This window comes from Pongo pygmaeus, chromosome 11 (assembly GCF_028885625.2).
Source record: "Pongo pygmaeus isolate AG05252 chromosome 11, NHGRI_mPonPyg2-v2.0_pri, whole genome shotgun sequence".
NCBI classification, from domain to species: Eukaryota; Metazoa; Chordata; class Mammalia; order Primates; family Hominidae; genus Pongo; species Pongo pygmaeus.
Window position 1 is genome coordinate 125325325 of NC_072384.2, and position 27826 is coordinate 125353150.

At 37.6% G+C, this 27826-nt stretch overlaps 1 protein-coding gene across 6 annotated transcripts in view; it reads right to left on the reverse strand.

The window, feature by feature from the left end:
• The window catches only part of DOCK10 (dedicator of cytokinesis 10), a 274133-nt gene that overhangs the window by 22178 nt on the left and 224129 nt on the right, over nucleotides 1-27826 (reverse strand). For 4 of the 6 annotated variants that reach the window (XM_054477379.2, XM_054477377.2, XM_054477380.2 and 1 more), the window contains 20 exons: nucleotides 26764-26860; nucleotides 24462-24506; nucleotides 20670-20845; nucleotides 20427-20543; nucleotides 18869-18980; nucleotides 18149-18270; nucleotides 17947-18061; nucleotides 17793-17859; nucleotides 17527-17574; nucleotides 16850-16951; nucleotides 14657-14781; nucleotides 12900-13012; nucleotides 10587-10724; nucleotides 9708-9890; nucleotides 9061-9171; nucleotides 7639-7854; nucleotides 6152-6209; nucleotides 5727-5825; nucleotides 1849-1955; nucleotides 60-182 (listed from right to left, as the gene is read on the reverse strand). In XM_054477379.2, the coding sequence (XP_054333354.1) occupies nucleotides 60-182; nucleotides 1849-1955; nucleotides 5727-5825; nucleotides 6152-6209; nucleotides 7639-7854; nucleotides 9061-9171; nucleotides 9708-9890; nucleotides 10587-10724; nucleotides 12900-13012; nucleotides 14657-14781; nucleotides 16850-16951; nucleotides 17527-17574; nucleotides 17793-17859; nucleotides 17947-18061; nucleotides 18149-18270; nucleotides 18869-18980; nucleotides 20427-20543; nucleotides 20670-20845; nucleotides 24462-24506; nucleotides 26764-26860 (2274 nt within the window). The remainder of the gene's footprint in view (nucleotides 1-59; nucleotides 183-1848; nucleotides 1956-5726; nucleotides 5826-6151; nucleotides 6210-7638; nucleotides 7855-9060; nucleotides 9172-9707; nucleotides 9891-10586; nucleotides 10725-12899; nucleotides 13013-14656; nucleotides 14782-16849; nucleotides 16952-17526; nucleotides 17575-17792; nucleotides 17860-17946; nucleotides 18062-18148; nucleotides 18271-18868; nucleotides 18981-20426; nucleotides 20544-20669; nucleotides 20846-24461; nucleotides 24507-26763; nucleotides 26861-27826) is intronic. The other 2 variants (XM_063648413.1, XM_063648412.1) reach the window with 1 other exon arrangement.

The window sequence follows — 27826 nt, forward strand, 5'->3', positions numbered from 1 at the left end:
TAATTTTCCAATTCAACATAGGATATTTTAATTAACTTCTAGGGGGTTGGAATACATACTTTGAAGTCTCGTTGTTTCTCAAAGACAGCAATGATGGGCTTGTTGACATCAGCAATGAGTTCATATCGCTCAGACTTCCAGAGAAACTCCACACACATGTATAGCTGCTCCACCAGGATATTCTGCAATTCCCCCAATCAAAATGAGATTTTACATGATTAGGGTTGTGGCTCATGCCTGAAACTTGGTTTCAAAGCTGTTGCATTGTCAAACTTTTCCCTCTGTTACTGGCATTTAAAACCCATCAGGGGATCGTGGTGTCATCTTGGATTCTTGCCTATCCCGCATTACCATTACCTAATTCGTGCCCCAAAAGTGCTAATTTAAATCTGTGAAATGCCTTCAGATCTGTCTCCTTCTTCCCATTCCCACTGCTACTGACTTACGTACTCCCTGATTCCTGCCATAGTTTTGAGCGAATCTGTTTTCCCTCTCCAACTGCTGCTCTCCAGTAATCTTTCTTTGTAAAACATAAATCTGATCATGAGATCTCCAGTGTGTTGAACCTTTGTGGGAACTCCAGTATGTAAACTGCTGTCCAAACTCTAGCATGGCCTTTAAGAAGCTCCACGATCAGGCACCAACCTCCCTCTCAGTGACCCCTTCTTTCAATGCTCTGTCATTGACTTTGCACTTTGGCCATAGCATATACCACTCCATTATTAGAATACTCTCTGACCTCCATACTTTTATCTGTGTTATAGATGCACCTATAAGAACCTTATTTCACACCTTCAAGTCCTATCAAGACTCAGCACAAAAAAAATGAAGAGCTTTTATTTACATTCCATTCATCACCATTTCAACCACTTTCATGTAAAAAAAAAAAAGTTCCCCTTCTAAATGCAACTGTATATGATACCTAGATTTGGCCACTGGGCATCTGTTTTTGCCTGGCCATTCCCCATCCTGTAGGAACTCTGTCTTTCTCAAGATTCTAAATTCTTTGAGAGCAGGAATTATGCCTTATTTTTTTTTTCCAGCCCTTACCTCAATTCCTTTCATATACTAGTGGTTTAATAAATTTTCAACTGAATAAAGTTACATAAGCTTTAAAGCAAATGTATGATATTATTGGAATGTTTTCAACAATTTCTTTTAAGAAAAGTTTCTTAAACATTATTTAAAATAGTTAACATAAATATGTAATTATATTTACTTCATTTATTTGCAATATATGCTAAATTGATGTAGAACCATATATAAAATTGCATTAAAATTCATCTGAAAATTTACTTTCTGTATAATTTTTTCCATTTATGTAATACTGACCTAAAAATTAGCTTATAAAATATTTTACTTAATGAGAGGAGTTCTATTTTCTTCACCAGAACTATTGCTAAGTAATTCTCAGTAGAAAGTTTCTTTTTTTAATCAATGAAAAACAACTCTGGTTATGTTCCATAACAGAAGGTTTTCTAAAGAAACTAGTGAACTTTTATGTCCACCTGCATTTGTAAATCAACTTGCTAATGCTTTTAGAAAAAAAGCTATGATCAGTTCGCAAAATTTAGCATCCCTTATCACCTTTACCAAAAAGCCAGAGATTTTATCTTATAGAAGAGCTGGTAATATACATTTGAGCCCATCTTAGAGAGGTAAGACTTAGTTTAAATTTTCACTGAAATCTGGTATCTACTAATCTTGGCTTAATTTTAGCCTGCATTTCATTCTGTCTAATTAAGTTATAGAACAGCTGTAAGCTTGTTTCCCCCTTATTTAGCTTAATGTCACAAGCCAATGCATCTCTTTCCTTCGTTACTGTACATGAGATAATTTTGGTCTAACCTCATTGTATGGTGTATCTTGCATTCCAGAATCCTCTTTCATTGCTCCTTCTTCCTTAATGTTTGGTGTAATGCTCAAAAAAGCTGGCCATCCCATAGAGAACATGCCTTGGGAGGACCAAGCAGAATAAAACGTTATTTGAGACAAATTTTGCTTAGATTAGATAATGCCTTTCTTCATGATGTTACCAAGCAGTAGTATTACAAAGCTCACACAATCAACAAGATGGTTAGATTATGACCATTGATAAATATGCTCTGCCAGGCAAACAATATTCCCCTTTTTATAATTTTTGTATCATTTTCAGGTGGCATTTTTTGTAAAGAGATAGCATGGGATTATAGACAGAACATAAGATTTGTGGGTAGATGTTGCAGTTCCAATCTTCTGGTTTAATTAATCTCTGAGACCCTGTCCCTCTTTTGTTAAACTGGGGACATTAGTATCTCTCTCAAAGGATGTTGAAAGGATTCAAAACATTAATATTTGAGAAAATACCTGGTACACTCAGCACATTATAAAGACAATGCTTGTAGTTGGGTGTGTGGGTGCCTGTAATCCCAGCTACTTAGGAGGCTGAGATAGGAGGATTGCTTGAGCCTAGGAGTTTGGGGCTGGAGTGAGCTATCACCATGCCATTGTACTCCAGCCTGGGTGACAGAGTGAGACCCTATCTCTCCCAAGTGGCCCCCAAAAAGACAAGACAATGCCCAATACTTGCTTTTTTTTTTTGAGACGGAGTTTCACTCTTATTGCCCAGGCTGGAGTGCAATGGTGCCATCTCGGCTCACTGCAAGCTCTGCCTCCTGGGTTGAAGCGATTCTCCTGCCTCAGCCTCCGGAGTAGCTGGGATTACAGGTGCCCGCCACCACGCCCAGCTAATTTTTGTATTTTTAGTAGAGACGGGGTTTCACCATGTCGGCTAGGCTGGTCTTAAACTACTGACCTCAGGTGATCTGCCCACCTCAGCCTCCCGAAGTGTTGGGATTACAGGCGTGAGCCACTGTGCCTGGCCAATACTTGCTTTATTTCACTCTTTTACATTATGTAGAAACCTTTTCAAATTTTCTTAGTATCTTAGGCACCAAGATTTAAAAAGGCCTGTCTCTACAGATACATGTGAAAACAGTTGATAATGGGTAACATTCCCAGAGGAGAGATAGATCTGAATTGTGGGGAATGTGAGTGACTAGGAGCACTAGCTGGAGTGACAGACCAGCCCCTGAACTTTGGCTCTAACACAAGCTAACCATGACATTTGGGGCAGATTATTTAGCTTCTCTTGTTTTTCTCACCTATAAACAAGAGGTGATAATAGCACCTAACTCACAGATTTGTTACTGGCAACTAACTGAGACATTGCTGGTACAGGGCTTAGTGTGGTGCCTTCTATGTAGCAAGTGCTTTTTAAGTTATAGCTAATACTTTTGTGGAATGTTTTTGTTTTTAATAATCAGCTCATTGGTTATGTAACTAAATGATCACTCCCAAAACATGCTAGAAATTATAAATATAATAATTATTGCAATCAAATCCTTGCTTCTATATAAATTTTATTTTTCTACTTTTTATAATATTAAACATATATTAAACTATATGAGAGTTAATTATAGGAGAAGTCACAACATACTTCTTGCAGGATGATGATCACTTATTAGTACAACTGATGCAGCTGTACTTTCTGGGGTCACCTATCTTCACCTATATTCATACCATTGTGCACATTGTAGGGAAGGGATAATTTACTCCTTTGACTCAAAAATATCAAAATAGAAAAGTATATTAAGGGCTTCAAATACATGCCAGTGATATTCACATATATGCTGATGATATATGCTAATTAGAATATGTTAATATAGCATACATCATCAGCTAATGTATCATCAGATATATGTTAATGTATCATAGATGATCACCTTCCTAATTTTAAAGGTTACTAAACAAATATATCCTTTTCTTGATGGACACATTATATTCTAATATCACCTTCGGTCTAACATTGGGCATTTAAAGCATTTTGAATATTAAAGATTCACACAACTTTTTTGGCATATAAGTTTCCACAAGTTCTCAAACTAACACCTGCCTTTATTGGTTTTCTTCAATTTTGTTCTTAGAATCTGAAAGTCTTTATGGAACGTTACGGCATCTGGTTATGATAAGCAATAGATGAGGAGGAAGGGCATGCTAAGGCAATTATGTTTTTGACGACTTGCATATAAATATAAGGCTAAATAGGAAGTGTGACATTAAGCAAGAAGATTCCTGAATTTTTGAGTGGACATGAGCCATGGGTACCATAGGGTGCCACATCTGCCTTCTTCTCCAAGGTCCTCAAACAAGTGACCTCACTGTCTCTCAGTTCGCTTTGGTCATTTGGTTCAAAAGTCTTTTTATTTTTTTGAGATGGAGTCTTGCTCTGTTGTCTAGGCTGGAGTGCAGTGGTGTGATCTCGGCTCACTGCAACCTCCACCTCCCAGGTTCAAGCAATTCTCTGCCTCAGCCTCCTGAGTAGCCGGGATTTATAGGCACCTGCCACCACGCCTGGCTAATTTTTTTTTTTTTTTTGTATTTTTAGTAGAGATGGGGTTTCATCATCTTGGCCAGGCTGGTCTTGAACTCCTGACCTTGTGATCCACCCGCCTTGGCCTCCCAAAGTGCTGGGATTACAGGTGTGAGTCATGGCACCTGGCAGGTTCAAATGTCTTATATGCAAAATCCACTGAGACCTTTTAGACAACATACAAATATTTAAATGAATAAGGGATGAATTATGTTTCTGAAATATAGCAGGTAAAGTCCATTTACATTTCGTTTAAGTATTTTGATTTTCAACATCTAAAAATGTATTTCTGTTGTTTGTACACGGAGCTTTCCACTGCATTTGGAAAGTTAAACCAGTGTTATCAAAGAGACTACAGTTCATAAAATTTGAATTCAAACAAATTTTTGCAAGAGAATGTAGATTTAATGTGTAAACTGTATCACTCACTTTTTTGTGCAAAGAGTATCTCTTTAGTCATTATTATAATTTCAAAAAATCAGACATTAATGATGAAATATTTCTAAAGGAAATCTGTACCATAAGCCATATGTTATAAATTGTCAGTTTATACTTTTTAAAAATGAAATGGAACATGCTGATTATAAAGTCCTACATATATAGAATATATATATATAGTCTTCATTTTTCTTTTTTTCTTTTGGAGATGGAGTCTCACTCTGTTGCCCAGGCTGGTGTACAGTGGTGCTATCTTGGCTCGCTGCAACCTCGGCCTCCTGGGTTCAAGTGATTCTCCTGCTTCAGTCTCCCAAGTAGCTGGGATTACAGTTGCCTGCCACCATGCCCGGCTAAATTTTGTATTTTTAGTAGAGACCACGTTTCACCATATTGGCCAGGCTGGTCTCGAACTTCTGACCTCAAGTGATCCGCCCACCTTGGCCTCCCAAGTGCTGGGATTACAGGCGTGAGCCACCGCGCCTGGCCCTATCTTTTATTTGGAATAAACAGTTTTATTACATTTAAAAATTAAAATAGATTCCTCTTGCAATTTCAAACAATTTACCAATTTCAGAATAAACATCCCTATGGCAGACTGGCATGCAGATTGGTAGCTAAATATGGCCGTAACTCATAAACTTGAATGTTGGAGAACATACAGTTCTATTTGCTGACAACTTTTCAGTTATTTAAATTTTATAAATTTTGGATGGGATTTCTGAATGGCAGGAGTTTAAGTTTTTTACAGAGTAAGTTGTGTAGATCTGAGATAGTTTTTGCTTCTAAGAATATATTTAAGAAGGTTTCACTGAAGTAGAATTTAAGCAGCAAGTGGATTTCCTCTGCATTGGGATAAATGAGCAGTTAGGTCACTCACTTCCTCCACTGGGAGTTGTTAGTAATGAGTTGCTATCACAGGGGTGGGTATCCTCCGAGAGCAGGGATGCTGTGCAAATCTTTTCCACTTTCCAGTAACCTATGGTAGTGCAAGATGAGGTTAGGACATTGCTACATGTTTATGTTAATACAAGCTTTAGAGACTACGAATCGTTAGCCAATGATGCATTCTCATTTTGAACTAAGAAGTTGACCATCCAGTTAGCCTTTGCTGTACATAGAATAAATAAGTCAATGGCATGATAGACTTAAAATGTTAAAGTACAGCATAATTGGAAGTATCTGTGAAAGCAATTATTAATTAAACATAACAGATTAATAAAATGTAAAATTAATACATTATTTCTATTAGGCTTCAATGTGTTGATATCTAGGCTTTTTGCCTCCCTCGTGTGGTCATCTTACCCTTTCTTTTCAGATATTCCGCAATGAGAGCAGCAATATGGATGTAACACATGGCAGCCTGTAATGAGAAAGAAAATAAAAAGGCTCAGCGGATGGAGTTTAATATAATTAGGGCTAATCTTCCAAGGCGAGTCAGTATTCCATATCAGAATATGTTAGAAGGATCCTTTGTAATCACCAAATTGAAGGCAAGAATCAATTGTATTTCCAAAAAATTCACCATCAAGAATAAAATGAATATTTGGGTTTTTGTTTGTTTGTTCTTGATTAGTTTGGAGATGGGTGAAGAAGCTGGCCCAAAGAATTTTCCCATAGAATTCTCTTCCTCCTTTAATGTCTAAGCCTAGATTAAAAATAAATCATAGGTCTCCTTTTAAAATTAAAACTACAACTCTAGTATTTAGATATAAACTGGAAATAAAAATATCTGCCTTCTAAATAAGTATTTTTTTTTAACCTCCCGGAATAGCCCCTCTGAATTTGTGTTGCCTTTAAAATGGTCACCTCACAAGTGAGTACTTGATTAACTAGTGTGACCTAATGTAACACCTGTGCTCCCCACAAACCAGATTATATGGCTGATGTTATATTTTACTCTAATGTCTCTTATGAAGCCCTGAACATTGCTAAACACATATTAAAACGCGACTTGCTAAAGATTCCAAATGACTTCAGCTTTTTCCTTTTGAGTTTTTATGGAGGAATTTCATCATTTTCAGAGCAGCCCAGGGGCTTCTCATTCCTGTCCTCACTAAATTGCTGCCAAGCCAGTCTTCTGGTTTCCATTCCAGAGTCCCTGATTACCACATGTGTTTAGAAGAGCTTCAGAGTTTAGGACTATCCTAGACAAATTAATCTCTTCCCCAAAGGGACATAGTTCTGGCATAGAGTAGAACTTCCCATTTGGTACTAAGAAGCCCTTGAGTGTTATGAATTGCTGCATATGATCCACCCAGTATTGAAACTGACATAAAAAATTAAGTGTTGACTTATAATCCTCGCGCAGTGGACTCTCCTCACGTGGTGCTAAGGATCATTAATTTTTCCATGGCCAGTTCAGACTAGCTGTAAATGAGGACAGATTCCCCCTGCCTGAGTTAACTCACTATGGTGGCAAGCTTCCCCATTCAACTCTAGTTGCAGAGAAGAAGTTTTAAAACACAGAACATTAATTTAACGACTCAATTCCCAGACACCCTTACCACACTTCTCCTTAGCCTCAGGTTTTTAGCATTCAGCGTTGCATTACAATTTCTACACCTGCAGTTGCCCCCACTGACTGTGGCCTTTATTTGATGTCATTTACTTAGAGTCAGGTATCCTTGAATGCTATATGCAAATGTATTGTATATGATATATAACTGAGTCATTTCTAGATTAGTGGAAAAACATGGCATCCTTTTCTAGTCCATGCTGTAAATGAAAATCCAATTTTCCTGATAAAGAGGACAATACTGGTGGTAAATGACTGAGCCTTGGCTAATCACCTCAGATAAATCTCCATTTCTGGCGTGAATCTTGGCCATACTTTCCAGCCAGGTCCTCCGTAGTTCGGGAGTGCTTGCATAGGAGTTTGCCAGGCTGTACTGGAGATCCACCAGCATCTCGGGGTCCTTCTCGTGCTCCTTCATCTGAGCCGTGGCCATCAAAACAGTCCTTATACGCTTAGTCAGGTCCTTCACCTCTGCTGGGAAATTGCTGTTCTTTGGAAAAGAGAGAGCCTGGGTCATTATCTGTTTAGAATCTACAGGTTAACTGACTTTAAGTTATGCTATTAATTATGGCTAGGCATCACAGTTTGGAGCATTCTATATAGTTATAAATGAGTGCATTCTATGTTTTGTGACTGTGGATATACACATTTGAAGATAAACATTTCAGGAGGCTCTATTCTTTTATCTTCAAGAACACCTTCCTCTGGTGAAATATCCTGATTGTCTTTGAGATATATTCCCCTTCCTGACTCTAGTTCATGTGATTTGAACAGGTCTGACTTTACTCCTAGAGACCATGGGTGGCACATAACACTGGCCTGGCCAATTCTATTTTTTGATCCTCCAGGCTACAGTGATTGGTTTAGGGATAAGCATATGATTTAAGCTTGGATCAAAGAGATTCAGTTGTGGGACTTTAATTGGAACTATCAAATAAGGTGATTTTTTACTCATAAGATACTACCACGGTCCTTAGAACCTCTGAGAACATGCCCAGGAGGATGGCCTGTCTGGAAATGAAGTAAACAAAGAGGAAAGCTGAACTGACAGACAGTGAGAGAGGCAAGATCGTGGCAGTAGAGGGACGAGTCTGAAAATTATTTTAATCCCTGGGTCCAGCCATGACTGAAGCCTGGCTCTAGACTTGGACTTCTCAGTATGACTACAAGAGAAGTCTTCAGAAAGCACTAAACAAAAGATAAGATGAATTTTCCCCCAAGTAGAGTTAGGAGTGTCATGTATTTCTGGATATTGATGGTAAATCCTCTTGTTCTAGGCCATTCAACCATGCATATTGGAAATGCCACTTAAGAGATCACATGCTTAAAGTGTAAGAGCTGCTTAATGATTCAAACAATAAATTTGATAGTTTACTTTGAGGAGTGCTCAAAGCTCACAGTCTCAATAAACAAAATAAACTATTATTATTATTATTATTATTATTATTACTTTTTAGAGACAAGGTCTTGCTCTGTTACCCAGGCTGGAGTGCAGTGGTGCCATCATAGCTTACTGCAGCCTCAAACTCAAACTCCTGGCCTCAAGCGATCCTCCTGCCTTGGCTTCTCAAAGTGTTGGGATTACAGGCATGAACAACTGTACCCAATCTATTTTTATGATTTTGATATCTCACAAAAAGAATCCACTTCAGATTTCAAAAAATTCTGTAGTAAAAGCCCACAAAGCATTTCTTACTTTCATTTGCTTGTCTCCATTGGCGAAATTATTGGTAATTGCAAGCGAATGTTGAAACCGAGAGCCTCCAATCCCAGCATCGGCTATTAACTGGCTCACAGCTTTGATGAGCTGGAAGAGAAAAAAAATGAACGCTCAAAAACAAGACCAGAAATAGTCTTCTTAAAGAAATCCACTGGGCTGGGTAAATGTATTATTAGTTTCTCCCTGTAGGTCCAATAAAAGAAGTATTTATGTATTAAAGCTCCAGAATGTATTATTAAACCTAGGGTGTTTCCTATAATCTTAATACCTAAGAGAGGCTGCAGGAATCTTGGAATCTTGGGATGCCTAGAAGAAAAAAAATTATGTTTGGAATTTGGCGGGGTTTGACCTGTTGGAGCTAGCCATGGTTTCCTGAGTTGTTTACTCCACGTGATTCTATTTCCTGGCAGAAGAAAGGAAAGTACAAGTGGAGACAGGGCTCTGCTGATTTCTGCCCAGCTGCGCCCCTACTATTAAACAGAACTGAATGCTGTAGGCATCTTTAAGGAGGACTCTAGTGGAGGAGTTAGTAGCGGCTTGTCCCGAGGACAGTAGGCTTTAAGCACTGCTGAAACAGATCAGTGGTTTTAACAACAGCATTAATGAAAATTGGCAGCACTTACCTGTAAGTGGGACCGGACAATTGACTTCTGCTTGTTAAATTCAAAATTCTTCCTCATGAAAAAGTACAGAAGGGCTGAGGCTTCTGTCTGAGTTGACCGTGACCTGTGGTTACAGCATTTTAGGACTTCATAACAGAATGATCCACAGAGGTCAGCAGGCCCTTGAAAGAACGCTGAAGGAAACTGCAGAAATGGAAGAACGGGTGAAGGGAGCAACATGCCTTCATTTTGCTCTGTTCATTCTCATATTTTAGAATTCCCTAAAACAAAATCCCTCTCCTTTTTCCTTTTTTTTTCAACCTGGTCTTTTTTTTTTTTTTTCATTTGCAAGTGAGGAGGATAGAATTTGTTAAGGTCTATGTTAGCATTTGTCTTTTTTCCTAGATATAATTATTCTCTACATTGTATAAGTATCCTTTGTATCAGTAACTGATGACAATCCAAATTAACGGAGTGAGAGCTTTGAAATGACCTCAATTCACCTGACATTGTTAAGATCACAGGTGTTATTTACAAGCGTCCTCAAAGGCGGTGGCTGTATCCACTTTAATGTGGAATCTTTAACTTGATATGGATGAATATGCCAGTTCAAGGGGTGCATTTTACCTAACTTGGTGCCACAAACACAGATAACTCAAAGAATTGGTGACCAGATGCTAATTGTCACCAGATGCTAATATCTTCTGGTATTTGAGCAGACAGATTGTCAAGGCTGTGCACTCATTTTGAGACCAGGAATCAATGTCTAGTAAAACCCAAATTGAAGAAAACAATCCTTCTTCCCTCCCTACTGAGAAACGCAAGGATTCCTATAGGTTTACTGTTCTATGGGTTTACTGTCTCCTACCTAAACTTCACTGAAACCTGGAGGATCCTTACCTTGCATACAAACAGTCTCAAGGAGGCAAACACATGCTTCAGCGCTGTGGCTGACTGATTGACTTGGAAAAAGAGCATGTAGGTATCAAAGACCCTTTTCATCAATGAATTTTGACAGTCACATTGTTGGAGTTGTCTCTGGAAATTCAAGGCAGATGTTATTCAGGATAAGTGAAAGAAAATTTGCATTCTATCAAAAAATATTTTTTGTGAACCTATCATGTGGTAAGGCACTATTTTGAGTGCTAGAAATAAAGGATTGAACAAGGAGACACAGTTCATGTTTACTGTGAAACTTACATAGCAGTGATTGAAAAAAACATGACAAATTGAAATAGACTAGGATGATGTGATTGAAAGTAGTTGCTTTGGGGGTAGGATTACTTCCATAGGGTAGTCAGCAAAGACTTCTCTAATGGAAAATTGGCATGTGAGCTCAAAGGGGCCTGCCCTGCAGAGATCTGGGAGGACTGTCCTGTAGGGGAGAAACAGCTAGTAAAAGGACCTTGATTTGGAAAGGAGCTTGTGAGTTCACGGTTGAGAAAGAAAAGCAGAGTAGCTGGTGCAATGGCGAGTTGGGTGGGATCGGGGAGAAATGGGAGACAGGTCACAGGTTCTTGGAAGCACTAGTAAAGTCCTTAAAATTTGTGAGATTTGAGTGACATTTTCATGGTCCGATAAAGAATCAATATAGTCATTACTTTCTCTACCACCATGCTGACATTTCACCTGAAATCAAGCTTTCGTGGCATAATTATGCTGTTCCGTGTGGACTTTATTCAAAGAATCCAAGTTTTCCTGGCTCAATATTTTTTTTTTTTTGAGACAAGGTCTCACTCTGTCACCTAAGCAGGAGTGTCGTGGCACCATCACAGCTCACTGCAGCCTCCACTTCCTGGGCTCCAGTGATCCTCCCACCTCAGCCTTCCGAATAGCTGGGACTACAGGCATGTACCACCATAGTCGACTAATTTTTTAATTTTTTTGTAAAGATGAAGCTTCAATATATTGCCCAGGTTGGTCTTGAACTCCTGGGCTCAAGTGTTCCTCCCTCCTTGGCCTCCCAAAGTGCTGGAATTACAGGCATGAGCCACCAGACCTGCCCCGGCTCAATCCGTAATGTACTAGCCTAGGTGTTTAAGCTCATTTGGTAGAGCTGCAAATGTTTTTAATAGCTTTATTGAAGTTTAATTGACATATAATAAATTGAACTTATGTGATGTGTATAATTTAATAAGTTTAACACTGTCATACACCCATGAAACCATCACCACAATCAAGATAATGAACATATCTATCACTCTCTAAAGTTTTTAAATACTTTTTTAAATTCCTTCCTCCCATCCTTCCTCCACATCCCTAGGCAACCACTGATCTGCTTTTTGTTTCTATAGTTTGCATTTTCTAAAATTTCATATAAATGGAATAATATACACTGAGTAATACGGTAAATACTCTTTTTAAACATGGTTTCACCCATGTTACAGCATGTATCAGTAGTTTATTTCTTTTAACTGCTGAGTAGTATTCTATTGTATGGATATACCACAGATTTTTAAATCTCTCCACCTGTTGATGTATACTTGAGTTGTTTGTAGTTTTTTTTTTGCTATTAAAATAAAGCTGCCATGCATATTTGTGTACAAAGTTTTGTGTGGAGATATGTTTTTACTTCTCCTGGGTAAATACCTATTACAGTATTGGAATGGCTGGTCACAGGACAGATGTATGATTAACTTTTTCAGAGACTGCCATACTGTTCTCCAACATGTTTTTACCATTTTGCATTCCCACTGTCAATAAATGGGAGTTCTAGTTTCTCCACACCCTTGCCAAAACTTTGGATGGTCAGTCTTTTTAACTTTAGCCATCCTAAGTAGTGATAATCATTTCATCAAAGATATCTGAATGTCAATAAGCACACAAAAAGATGCTCAACATTATTATTTTTCTTTAGATCTAGTTGTAAATTTAATATATAGGACCATTTATCTCTTCGTCTTCTACTGAAAAAGTACAGAGTCACACTCTCACTCAGCCCAGCTTGCCTGAGAGTGAAGCAAGATAAATGAGGAAGAAAGACTATTTGACAATAGTGAAATGCATACATGTACATATCAAGCAAACATTAGTCAACCTGTGATAAAATCAAAATCTCATCTTTAACATGTTTTCCACTCACACTTAGGTTGATTTATATAAGGTTAATTGATTTCATAAATAACTTAAAAAAAAACCATGTTTTTGACTTCACATGGTTTTCCTACCTCACATTTCATCATTTTTTGCAGAAAATGTTATCATCATATTCACCTGGTGAGTCTGAGTGAAGAGGGATAACAGGTCTAGAATAGTGAGGCAAACCTCCGTAGCTATATTGGCCTCAGTGTCTACGTGATGCACGATGTCTATTTCATTGGAGTTGCCTATAAAATACAAAAGAAAATGTGCATAAAAGTCTAAGACAATGCTTTGTACCCTATAAAGGATTTCCTTTCATTATAATATATTCAAAATTTACTGGTATTTTGATTAATAATTTATTAAATCAAAGTGTTTTTGTTTGTTCAGTTTCTTCATTGGCTGAATTAAAAGTACGAGAGTCTTTAGTGTGTGCGCCCTTTCCATATATCAGTTGTGGGGTTTCCATTGTTTATGAGTTGTTTTCCATTAATTTGGCCAAAGACAGGGTCATATTTCTTTCATAATCAAGCTGACTCAAGTTCTAGACTTCTGGGCTAATAGACCAAATATATACTCTCAGTGGACAGTCTTTATGTCCCCTCGGAAAGTCACAAAGTGTATTTATAGGTTAAGGCATATACTTTCAAACAAGTAACTGTGGGCCATGTGCCCATAATTGCTAACAATCTGTCAATGAAAAGAGTCAAATTCTGTAAAATATTTGAAGAGATTTATTGTGAGCCAAATATGAGTGACAATGGCCTGTGGCACAGCCCTCAGGAAACCCTGAGAACATGTGCCCAAGGTGTTTGGGCTACAGCTAGGTTTTATATGCTTTAGGGGCACATAAGACATCAATCAATACACGTAAGATGTACATTGGTTTGGTCTGGAAAGGCAGGACAACTGAAGGTGGGGGAGAGGGGCGCTTCCAGATTATAGGTGGGTTCAAAGATTTTTTGATTGGCGATTGGTAGAAGAGTTTATCTAGAGACCTGGAATCAATAGAAAGGAAATGTCTGGGCTAAGAAAGGGGATTGTGGAGACCAACATTCTTATTATGTAGCTGAAGCCTCCAGATGGCAGACTTGAGAGAGAAGAGATTGTAAATGTTTCTTATCAGACTGAAAAAGGTGCCAGACTCTCAGTTGATTCTCTCCTGGATCAAGAAAAGGACCTGAAGAGGGAAAGGGGATTCTTTACAGAATGCAAAAATTTTCCCCACAAGAGACAACTCTGCAGGGCTGTTTCAAGACATGGCAAAAAAAAAAAAAAAAAATGGGGGATAAAATATTTTGATTTCTTTCCTTATCTGTCATGTGATGTTATGCCAGAGTCAGGTTGGAAAGTAAGCCATGTTATATAGGGTTAACTAAAACCCCTCTGATGAGACTGGTGTGACTTTCCAGGCCCCTGAAGAATTTAGGCAAGAGAAGAGAAAAGGTCAGAGTTTAGTCCTCAAATTACATGCTTACAAAACGCTGGCCTCCATTTTACCCTCATTCACAAGCTGGAGTGTGTGCATCTCTAGGTTCAAGATTTCACCCTTGCTGCTTCTGGGACATGGGCAACTTTATCCCCTCCCCACAGAGGAAGCAGTAATCATCTGTTTGACAGCAGCCCCCATAACCTGCACAACGCTGAAAGTAACTTGTTTCCAAGGGAGCTATGCTAAACATATGATATTGAGGGTTTTGCCTCTCCCCTTTCTTCACCATAGGGCACTACATTTTTTTTTAACCACTCCCTGGTCAGTCTTTCCTTTAAGAAATATTCCCAGAGGTACAGCAAACCTTAAAAACTGTGGTTTTAGTGCATTTCATGTCCTACACAAACCTAGAGAAAAACTGGTAACCATCTTGTTCCTATTATTTCGGTTTACTTACTGGTCATGGTATTGTCTAACATCTGTAAGAGTTTGGGGTTAGAAAGTGCATTTTTGCCTCGAATTATAGGTAAAGTTTGTGATCTGTGCTGCTTATGGCCTTCATGACTGGAAGTGGAGTGCATCCTGAAAACGAAATAAGAAAAGTGGTTAGAGTTCTTTGGGGATGTTACAGCCAAATAATACTTGTTCATTCTCAAATGTTCTAGATTGAGTCAAATATTAAAAACTAGTTTGGAAAGCAACTTTTTATTACAAATATTAATTATAGGTGACATGATGAGAGGGACTTTTTAAAGTACTTTTGGAGAAATTTTATTTAAGCCAAAAGAGCGTTTAGAAGGGTAATCTGTAGAATAACAGATCATTGAGTGAAATCTATTCAAGCATATCATTATTATTTATGAAATAATGGGATTCTGTGAATGTTAAGTTGGCTACTGGCTGATCAGGAAGGTACAGTGGTGGACATTAAAAAGTACAATATTGTATAGCTCAGATGCATCAAATTATTTTTAAAGAGATAAAGTGTAAAATCAGGTTCTAAAACAACTCTTGCTTTCCCAGGTATTTGTATTTGGAAATTCCTGTTGATTTGTCATTTCATTGGTGTCATGTCCACAGGGGGTTGACATGTGATGGTTGTGGGAGCCAGGTAGTTAAAGGACCTCTGTGCCTCTGTGCTTCCAGGGCAATGACAATGGCCTGCAACGACTCATTCAACACCCCATAGCATTTCCAGCTGGGAAAAATGACCAGTGTTACTGTGGAAGTAGGAATATTTCCTACTCCTGACTTTATTATTTGGCCAAGGAAATAGATTGATAATTCTTGGGGTGTGTGCTGTCATAAAAACTATTTATAAAAATACTTATGTAAAGAAAGCAGCATTTGGAAATACCCTGAAGTATCTCCTATAAAGGTTAAGGTTAGGCCTTAACCTAAAAATGAGGCAGTGGTCTTCTCTTTCTCCCACTCTTCAAGGCTGTTTTGGTTCTGGCTAAATCAGAAAACCTGGATGGGTGGAGGCCGAGGAGATGTGACTTTGGCTTTCAATAGCTAGGGGAGCCTGGGTCATTCCTGAAGCTAGAAGGAGTGAGTGATTCCTTGGCTGTAGGCCTTAGGCATTTGGATTGGCTTATTTCTAGGTTTTGAGTGTAGTACAGTCTGAACTCGTGGAGGAAAAGCCCTGTTTCTAGGAGGCGAGGGACAGAAATGGCCAGGACCCATCCAGATGTTTCAGGAGCAGCCTGAAATCTAACCCACCACACATCTACAAAACTTCAGTGACCTCAGGTGGCTCACTGTTATTATTAAACATGGAAACTAATTCTTTACTGTCCCCTATCAATTATTATTTGCAAAAAATGTCCATTACATTTTTTTCATTTACTTTCTCACAATGGGGCAATTTCAAAGGGTTCCCATGGAGGGAGGCAAAATTTATTCTATGATTTATTCGCTATGTACTACTCTCATATTTCTTTCTAAAACTCTTTCTAAAATATTCATAATATATATTATGATGATACCTCTGGGAAGAATAAATCAAAGTGGGGATAATTTTAGCAAAGAATTCTCATTTACGAGACCCAGAGGAGCTCCGAGGTAGAATTTCAGGGCAAATGTTTCCCATTGGTTAGGCTGGTGAAGGATGACTCCAGGTTCTATCTGCTAATCAAATCAGTCTAATGACTAGGAAATCTAAAGTGAGGTTATGGGACCATCCATGCTTCCTCATTGCCTTTGACCCTTTAAAAAACAATTTCACCTTCAAGAACATTGCAAAAAATTATAATTACTGAAAAGCCTAGGGAGACATGATCCCACATTTCACTTTGTCACTGGAAGATTAGCTAGCATTAAAAGAAGCATTTATTGGGCCTAGGTCTCAGCTTTCATTAAATGAAAATACTCATTAATGTTCAGTCTAATGCAAGGGATTGTGCTCTAAGTGCACATATATAGGGTATACTCCTTATCTCTTTGGTCTTTACCAGCTAGTAGGGCAGACAGTAAAGTATCTAAGACGTTTCTTTAGATAGACATATAGTTACTTGAAATCTGCAACTTGGTTTGAATATATAAATAGAAATATGTGTGTGTGTGTGTGTGTCTACCTCTCACATGTGCATATACAGACACACATACGCAGCTATATATAATTTTAAATACCAAGCCAATGTGACATTACCATTGTGACAAGAGACCTGATGTCTGGCAGGAAGGATTGGATCCTTTGAGAGTTCCATTGTTCTGGGTGGACTGCACAAATTTAAATGCAGCAGCAATTTTTCTGCAATGAAAATGGAAGTTTTAATCATAGCTCAGTGTTTGTAATTTACATATAAAAATGAATGGCAACTGACAAAACAATTACTGCACAATGAAATATTTCACATGCTGTGAATTAATCAAAAATAAAACCCTGTTTTCTTTTGGAAATCAGAAATTGGGATTTAGTGAAGGTGCTTCAAACGTTGTTGTCTCATGAGAAAATGATGACAGTACAAAGTTATGCCAGATTACTTGTTTTTTTTTTTTAGTTTACTGGAAATGTTTTCTGAAATAGGTATCTTCCAAGTTATATCTATATAATGATAAATTCATTCTGAAGATACATGAAATGTGGTTTTCTTTCAAAAATTTGTGTTTTTGTGCTTTTCTCCCTAGACAACATGAACTATTCCTAGATCTACAACGCATATGAGGCAATCTTCAAACTTCTGTGTCTAATGTGAAGTCAACCTAACAATCCTTATTTGCATTTTAAGATTTCAAACATATATTTATAACTCTAACCTGACACATTAATACATGTCATATGCTTTTTAAAAGACCAGATTAACCTATTGGAATTAAAATTATTACCTTATTATGTTGCGTTTTCCTAGGTATCTGAAATTTTGAAGACAAACGCTAAAAAGGAGAAAAAACCACATTCTAATTATTCATATTCTTTCATTATACAAACTGTTCATCTAAGTATACTGAAATAAAAATATTAAATTTTCTTTAAATAGTTCATGTATTATTATTGATAACTTACTATATGGGTTCTTGAAATGAAACATGGTATAGTGGACTATTTAGAAAGTTCCAGAAAAAAGTGTTAAGCCATCAACTCTAAAACTTACTCCAAGATGCTGAAGAAGTCGGACACCTCTGGACTGGGAGCTCTCTGCCAGTAGGCAATCAGAGTCTCTAAAAGGAAACACCAGGTAGCATGAAAATCTGAAGGTTTTCTTTTTCCTTTTTTCAAAAAAATTAATTTTAAAGAATTCTCTTTACCATACGAAATCGTTTTCATAATGTGAAGAAAACACATCAGGAGACTCCTGGTTTCTGCTTGATCTAACTTGTCGAATCGAAGAGTTGAGCCAATCAAAGACAAGGGTCTTGGGATCTGGGAATTCAAGAACCAATCAGGATTGAGTGAGAGTCAGTGACCTCTGCCTTGTAATGATCAGTAGGTTTGAGAGGGAAGTCATACCTTTTCACAGTTGTCCGTCTTCTCACTGCTCTTCTCATTGGTACTTGGATTGGAGTCAAGACTTGCTAAAGATGCTCTGGAGTCAGCATGGTTTACTGTAGAAATAGCTATTGATGAAAATGCTGTAAACACAAGCCACAGCGCACATATGGGAATGAGATGTATGGGCACACACACACACAAAAGGTTCACATGATGAACCAAAAAGATGTTGATACTGAGGTAGCAGCAGTGTTGTGAAAGACCAACATAACAGCGTCTGGGATTGGCATTAAAGACAGCTCTTGTTTTAAAAATGCTTTAGTAAAAGTACATAAAGATACTTTTGGGAAGGAGTTTTCAACTTTTGATTTTTTATGAGAAATTGAAATGACATTTCCAAAATAGTTCTTAAAAATAATCCTTGAAGTTGAAAAGCCATTATATTTTAAAAGGCTGTCTGCAATGAAAACTTAAAGACGGTTTCCAGAATAAAGTAATTTGATAACATCCAAGTAGGCTGCTCCTTAAGCCAAGTAATAATGAACACTAAGTAGAAGAGGAAGTCACTGGATGGAATTCAAAGAAATATGTAAAAAGACTCTTTGGTTGTATAAAGGTAGTATACTTTGCCACATAGATTATGCATAATAAATTATGGACTGAGTAAAAAGCACAATGATATACAATGTAAAGGTGGATGAGTGTTAAAAATAAGTGTTCTCAGAAGATCTCAAGTACCTGCTATGGAATTTAAAACATCTTTAGAAAATGATGTATCCACAGAGTTTGCATGTTTCATAGCTGTCTGGCTTTGAAATCCTCCATTGGTGCTTAGATCATCTCTAGACCCCTGCATTCAAAGTATAGTAAAGATTAATGGGAATCACGATATTTCAACATTGTTAACCCACATATGCCTTCTTCATTACACTTCCAATTAAGTGATATTTAATTTGTTCTTTTGTATCCCCTTACAGGTTTTCTGCTAAAGTAGGCAGTGAAAACAAATACAGCCAAAACCATACTCGTAGTTATAATTTGATTTATGTGACTTTTTTACAATGTTGTAGAAACAATCTTTTAGATACAGATATACAGACTACATGGCTGGATTGGTTATTGATATATTCATGGATCACATTATAGATATCATTATTACCATGAGTTATCTTATGTACATTACTATTATTAACAACTACATTTTATTTTATTTTAATTATTCTATTTCATTATTTAACAGGCAGGGTCTTACTGTTACCCAGGCTACAGTGCAATGGCATGATTATAGCTCACTGCAGCCTCAACCTCCTGGCTCAAGTGATCCTCCTGCCCTTAACCTCCTGAGTAGCTGGGACTACAGGTATGTGCCACCATGCCCAGCTAATTTTTTAAATTTCTTATTTGTACAGGTAGGGTCTTGCTATGTTGCCCAGGCTGGTCTTGAACTCTTGGCCTCAAGTGATCTTCCCATCTTGGCCTCCCAAAGTTGCTGGGATTAGAGATGTGAGTCACCATACCTGGCCTAAAACTACGTTTTAAATATTTATTGTTTGCCAGGCTCTATAATAAATGTTTTCTAGTATACAATTTAATCCTCATAAAGACACTGTGATTTAGGTATTTTATCCCATTTTATAATGAAGGAAATGGAGTCTTAAGGAGGTTGGCTAACTTATTTCCAGTCACCCAGATAGTCACGATAGTCACTGATACTGCTGGGATTTGAACAAGGTAAAAAAAAAAAAAAAAATCCATAGGCATATCTCCTAACTCCTAGATGGTAATACCTTCCTTAGGTACTGGATTCAGCAGTGGGTTATTTCATCTGAGATTTGAACACAGGCAACAGATCTTTAGTGGATTGTGCGTAGTCACTGTGGTGCCTCAGTGGAGGAAGGATTATAGTCACTCCTGGGTTGTGACTACAAATAAGGCACTTGGCTATTTATTCTGACACCAGGTGGGGATGTAGGGAATGTAGAAAGTGGTAGGAGAAGGTGTCCACTGAGGAAGGGGCCATAATTGCAACAGAGGAACCTGTAAAAGCTGGAAAGAATTGGAAGGTGATACAGAGAACAGAGGGAAATGAAAGCAAAATGCTGAAGGGTGGATCAGGCGGAGGCTAAAGGGACCTATCTGGAACAAATGACACATTGATGTGAGTACATAGCAAAAAGTGTTGTTCAATGCCTAGTATGTTCACAGATGAGAAGAAATGGTTATCCAGGGCAAAAAATAATTAAAAAAAGACAAATTCTTTATTAACATAGAAATGTGACATATTGTGCAAACGTACCTGATTAGATGTATTGACAGTAAAAGGATACAGGTCCTTCAGATAAATCCTCGGCATATTGTCCAGGAGCATGCCGTACAGGGGCATGTATAAACTTGCTATCTGGGCCTGCTTTCTCTAGGAGAAAAGGTAGCCAAAAGAAATGATTCACGTAAAAATCAATAGGCTTGTCGGTTTCATATGCGTTTAATGCAGTGAGCCATTAAATGGTGTTTAGGGAAGGGAGAAAGGAAGATCACTTACTGGCTCTCTGTATCGATCATCAAATGAATGCTTAGCCATTAGATTTTTTAGGACAGCTAAAGCTAAGTGTCTGACATCTTGGTCTTCCTGCAGGGCAAAGCCAACTTCTCGGAGCAGAATTCCGATTAAGAAGTGTTTGCGACAAAATTCATTTGTGACTGAATATTCAGGCATATCTTTGTGAGGAAGGAAAATAACTCATGTTATTGAAAATCAAATGATCACTTTATAGTTGAGACAGATATACCAAACAACTACCATCAACTTCTTCCACCACTAGGAGGGATTCAGGAATACAGTCTTGCTATAGAAATGAGGTGTGTTGTATCCTCAAGGAGCATCCAGTAAGGGGACTATTCTGTGTATACAAACACAAATACAGGTACAAACTAACACACAACATAAACTTTTGAATTCCATAATAATAGCATATTTACAGGATTACAGGATTTGAGAGGGGGAAAACACATTTTCTGCTTGGAGGAATCAGGATATGTTATAAGTAGGAATCCATCAAGATGAGCCTTTAAGGATACTTGAAGTTTGGAGGTGCAGATCTTTGTGGGAACAGACAGAGGCAGTGGAGAAAGGACAGAGGCTGGGAGAGGCAATCGGATTTTCGATGGCACAGAATTCTGAAAGCGCAGGTATGGAAGGGAGCAGGTATGGAGGGGAGCACAAGTATGTCGGAATCAATAAGCACAGTGGCTAAAAGAGGAATGGTGAGAGAATTAGGCTTGAGAGGCTGGGGCTAGATGATGGAGAACAGTACAATTTCCTTAGCTGCCATCTAGGTCCCTCTCCATTTGTATTTAATTCTGTAAGAAATGTTAACACACTGACAGCTTTGAGATCAGTGCCCTGATAAGGCTCATGCTTTACTGACTTATTAATATGGTGTGCAGGGTGTAAATTAATTAGACTGTGGGGTGATATGGGGTGAGGGATACAATACAGGACATTGTAGCAATGGGGGAGGGAGGGGGCAAGTGACAACGTGATATCTGGGCTGGGGTAGCAGAAACTGAGTGATAAGAGTAACTCACTAGGAAAAGTTGACTTAAGTATGTGAGGGAGCAAGGAGAGAGAAACGGCACTGCCAAATTTTAAGCCTCAATTATAGAGAAAAGACACTGCCAAATGTTGAGCCTGAATTATAGAGAAAAGGCCCTGCCAAATTTTGAGCCTGAATTATAGAGAAAAGAACATTAAAATTTCCAGTAATAGTGGATTTATTCAAATTGTCCAAAGGGTTTTTAAAATGTAACCATTAATAGTAGTACTTGCACCTACAAGAAAACATAGGGAGAAAGCTCTTTGACACTGGCATTCACAATGATTTTATGAATATCACCCCAAAAACACAGTCAATAAAAGCAAAAATAAACAAGTAGGATTATATCAAATTAAAAAGTTTCTGGATAGCAAAGGAAGCAATCAACAAGATGAAAAAGCAAACTACAGATTGGGAGAAAATGCTTGCAAACCATATACCTGATAGGGGGCCAATATCCAAACTCTACAAGGAACTCTTACAACATAATAGCAACAAACAAACAAACAAACAAACACAAACAACCCGCCAAGTTTTAAAAATGGGCAAAGGATCTGAATAGACATTTTTTGAAAGAAGACATACAAATGGCCAAAAGATATGGAAAAACTGTTCAATATCACTGATCATCAGGGAAATGCAAATCAAAACCACAATGCACTATTACCTCACGCCTTTTAGGATGGCTATTATCAGAAAGTCAAATGAGAACAAGTGTTGGTGAGGGTGTAAAGAAAAGGGAATCCTTGTACACTGTTGGTGGAATATGGTCATTATAGACAACAGTATAGAAGGTCCTCAGAAAAGTAAAAATAGAGCTACCATATGATGTAGCAATCCAACTTCTGGGTATACATCCAAAAGAATTCAGATCATTATGTTGAAGAGATACATTGCAGCATTATTCACAATAGCCAAGCTATGGAAACCTAGGTGACCATCCATAGATGAATGGATTAAAAATGGTATATATATACAATGGAGTATTATTCAGCCTCAAAAAAAAAAAAAGAAAATCCTACCATTTGTGACAATACAGGTGAACCTAAGAGTCATTATGCTAAGTGAAATAAGCCAAACACAGAAGGACAAATACTGCATGATCTCAGTTAATATGTGGAACCTAAAAAAGTCAAACTCTGGTGGACAATAAGAGACTACTTAATAGGTACAATGTACATTATTTGGATGATGGATATCCTAAAAGCCTTAACTTCGCCACTATGCAATCTATGCATGTAACAAAATTACATTTGTACCCCTATAAGTTTCTACAAAAAAATTAAAGAAGTTAAACTCATAGAAGCACAGAGTAGAAAGATGGTTGCCATGGGCTGGGGAATGGGAGAAATGGGAGGTGGATTTTAGTTAAAGGGTACAAACTTTCAGTTATAAGATGAATAAATTGTGGAGGTCAAATATGCACCATAGTAAGAATCGTTAATAATACAATATTGTATATTTGAAATCTATTAAGTGAGTAGGCCTTAATTGTTCTCATCGCACAGACATAAAAAACAGAACTATATGAGGTGTTAGCTTGATTGTAGTAATCATTTCACAATGCATACATATATCAAAACATCATGTTTTCCACCTTAGATATACAAAATTATTATCATTTTTTGAGACAGAGTCTCGCTGTGTTGCCCAGGCTGGAGTGCAGTGGCACGATCTTGGCTCACTGCAACCTCTGCCTCCAGGGTTCAAGCGATTATTGTGCCTCAGCCTTCCGAGAAGCTGAGGTTACAGGCGTGTGCCACCATGGCCAGCTGATTTTTCTATTTTTAGTAGAGATGGGGTTTCACCATGTTGGCCAGGGTGATGTCGAACTCCTGGCCTCAAGTGATCTGCCTGCCTCGGCTTCCCAAAGTGTTGAGATTACAGGTGTGAGCCACCACGCCCAGTTTTTGTCAATTTTACCTCAATAAGGCTGGGGGAAAACAGCAGTACTGGCACCCATGTATACAACCTGCTGTCTGCTAGCACTAGGCTAAGCACTTTATGTGCATTATCCCATTTGATCTGCAGGACAACCCTTAAGGGAGGTATGATTAATATAATTAACTATTAGAATATTCCAGCTCATAAATGACCAATAGCAAATTAAACATACTGACTTTTTTAGTCCATAAAGAAGCTACTGAATGTGGAAATTCAGGAATGTGGAAGTTCAGGAGACTAAAATCACAGGGCTTCAGGTTAAATACATTTCTCAGTGACATAGTAATATTGAGGATCCAGGAATAGAACACAACTTTTAAATTCCCATCTATGACTACAGAAAAGGTTTGCCTAGACCGTTTTAAGTTACTAACCCACTTCAGATAAAAATAAACTTATACTGATATCCTCTGTCTTAACAAGATTGATCAAACCAGGCTGTGGTTTAGCAAAAGACACATATCATATAAAGTCAGTTACATTGAACAAGCATGTTATTATATATATCTGGGAATTTCTTTTATGATACAAATTAAGGAAATTTCAGATGCTTTGGGAAATTAAAAAATATTGCCAACTTCTGGAGAATAAAAAATGAAAGAATTGAAATTAGGCAATCATTAAACTATCTGTGACAAGAAAACAATTCAGCGAACTTTTTGAATATTTTTATTATATGATATTACATATATGAAAATTAGCACCCAGAAACTGGAAATTTATAGTATTTATAGTTGTCAATATTATTGGATTACAGGTGGTTACTGATGCTTAGGTAAGGTAATATCACTTACCTGATGCATGTAACTCTTGAGTCGATTCTGAAGGTGTCAAAGGATCTGAATTTAATATAAATAAAAAGTTCAGATATATACATATACATACTCAGATACATATATATTCATTATGTGTAGTTTATACTGAACAATTAAACTATATTATTTAAAAGTGTGTCTTCAGTATTACCAGTTTTCAAGGAGAATGTCTTAGGTTATTTGTTTCCTTTTTTTTTTTTTTTTTGAGACAGAGTCTGGCTCTGTCGCTCAGGATGGAGTGCAGTAGCATGATCTCGGCTCACTGCAACCTCCGCCTCCTGGATTCAAGCGATTCTCCTGCCTCAGCCTCCCAAGTAGCTGGGATTACAGGTGCCCGCCACTGTGCCCGGCTGATTTTTGTATTTTTAGTAGAGATGGGGTTTTGCCATGTTGGCTAGGCTGGTCTCAAACGCCTGACCTCAGGTGATCTGCCTGCCTTGACCTCCCAAAGTGCTGGGATTACAGGCATGAGCCACCACACCCGGCCTATTTGTTTTCTTAAAAAAGAGGGTCATGAGCAGAATTATTCTAATTGTTAGCCTTCTACTTGAGCATCTATTTTTCTATCAGAACTTTGCCTGCTATGAAACATATTTTTATGTTCATTATTTATAGTATCAGATCTACAAAGAGACTATCAGGCTTTTCTCTGAGCTACTGACTAATAGTAAGTAATATAGTTTGACTCTGTGTCCCCACCCAAATTTCATCTTGAATTGTAATCCACACGTGTTAGGGGAGGTACCTGGTGGGAGGTGATTGTATCATGGGGACAGTTTCCCCTGTGCTGTTCTCATGACAGTAAGTGAGTTCTCTTGAGAGCCGATGGTTTTAAAGTGTGGCACTTCCTGCTCTCTCCCTTTCTCTCTCCTGCCGCCATGTGAAGAAGGTCCTTACTTCCCCTTCACCTTCTGCCTTGATTGTAAGTTTCCTGAGGGCTCCCCAGCCATACAGCACTGTGAGTCAATTCAACCTCTTTTCTTCATAAATTACCTAGTCTTAGGTAGTTCTTTATAGCAGTGTGACAATGGACTAATACAGTAAGCAATTGAAATAAAAATGACCAAATAAAGATTTCATCCTCTTGAATATCTCAATCAGCCTGGCTAACCAATAATAACTTGGCAGTAATTTATAAAACAAAAATACACTCAGAACAAAGTAAAAACCTTAAAGTGTTATTATCTAATATACCATTTCTACCCTATTTTCTGTGAAATATGCTTCATAAATTAGAAAAAATTGGAATAATATTATATAGATTTAAGATTAAAATGGCAAAACTTTTATAGGCTTGATAATGTAATTTTCCCTCCAGAATACTCGTGTAAGCTAATAGGTTAAGGAAGTATAATGAGGCTCTTTACCAATCTTAGTGTTTGCGTTTATGAATATCAAAGCAAATATGCCTCTCAGCTGGGCATGGTGGCTCACATCTGTAATCCCAGCACTTTCAGAGGCCGATGGAGGCGGATTACCTGAGGTCAGGAGTTGGAGACCAGCCTGGCCAACATGGTGAAACCTCCTCTCTACTAAAAATACCAAAATTAGCCAGGTGTGGTGGCACATGCCTGTAGTCCCAGCTACTCAGGAGGCTGAGGTGGGAGAATCGCTCAAACCCGGGAGGCAGAGGTTGCAGCGAGCCAAGATCACGCCATTGTACTCCCAGCCTGGGTGACAGAGTGAGACTCTGCCTCAAAAATAAAACAACCCCCTCCCCCCCAAGAAAAAAACTGTACCTCATAAATAGTTTACTCATTGGTTGGTAATAAAGTATTTCATGCTCCTAAATAATTTTATTATTTTATTTGCATCTTGATATTTGATTAGTTTTTGATGTCTACATGGGTAATACTCTCTACCATAATACATACATATTTCTATATATAATATTTCTAAATTATATCTATAGTACTTTTCCTCCCTATAATTTTATGTCTCAAAATCAAAGGAAAGCTGTCTTTTGGAGCCAGTAAGGTGCCTCTAGGTTCAAATTATTTGATTTACAATCATCAGGTTTATAATTTTGTTGGCCTTCTCTTTAATAAAAAGGGAAACAGACAAAAATTGAGGAATATGAAGCCATATTCATCACCACATGCCAACAACTTCTTTTGCATTTTAATTTAATTCTTGATTTCTTGGGTCTGATACCCATGTGACAGCTTCAAACAAAATTATGACTGAGGAAACAGGAAAATAATAATAAACAAAAGGTAAAACGAACAAACAAAAGCATTCACTTTGCAGGAACTGATGAAAATTCTGGGAATTTTATTACCTGGAATGTTTGCTGATCTTATGGGCAGACACAAGGGGATAAAGTGTTCATGTTGACATACTTCTTGAAGAAAATCAAATTTATACTGGCACAAGGTCTGAAAGAGAGGCAAACTAAATGACTATGACTTACAGACCAAGAAACTGAATAAAAACAAACAAACAAAATCTGCACTTGAATCTTATCCCTAAAAAGAAAAAGTAGTTACCGTACACTTGACGGACCACTAGGTAATTAAGTTGAAAGGGTTTTGTCCCCTTTGAACTGTAGTTAAGCTCCCTACTTTTGGAGACTGGTCAAGGCCTCCTCAGGAAATAATCCCATTTGTAACCTACGTGTAGCTTCTATGAGGTAAGATCCTACCGAGTCATATTTTTTAGCTTCTTTTAGCATGTATCATGACACATTTATTCTGAAAAAAATTCCTGCTGTAACACATGCACAGAATTCTCTCAAAAACTACACTCAGATAATGAAACAGACCTCTACAATGAGCTCCTACCATCCAGAGCTAAGGAAGACAATGGTGTGTATCATGTAAAATTAGAGTGAAACTCTGTATGCCACATGTTCTCATAGTACATTAATTAATTCCTCTTTCCTCCCTGCTCTTGCAAATAGGTCTGTCTTTCCAATAATGTTTGAGTTAGATGGAGATAAATGGAGTCCAGGCATGGTCAAAGTCTACTGTAACACAGGAGTCAAGAACAGCCACATCAGTAGGAAAAATAAGCATGTCCCTAGCTGCTCTATTTTCACTCTCATGCATGCTAAGTAACCATGTTTTAAGACTAAGTTCGATGATCATCATTATATTCACTAATCTCAGCTCACAAAATAAAATATATCCCATTTACTCAGATATTTTAGAATTATATCTTGTGGCAACTTTAGTTAATAATTTAAAATACTGCCATTTCAAAAAGGATAGTATTTGACTTAAACCTTTGTACATCAAAGTGAACAGGAGCATTATTAAATTATATGTTAACTATTTTACATTGAGAACATTCTGTTTGGTCTTTGAAAATATATAATTTAGGTCTGCTGCAATTAAATGGAT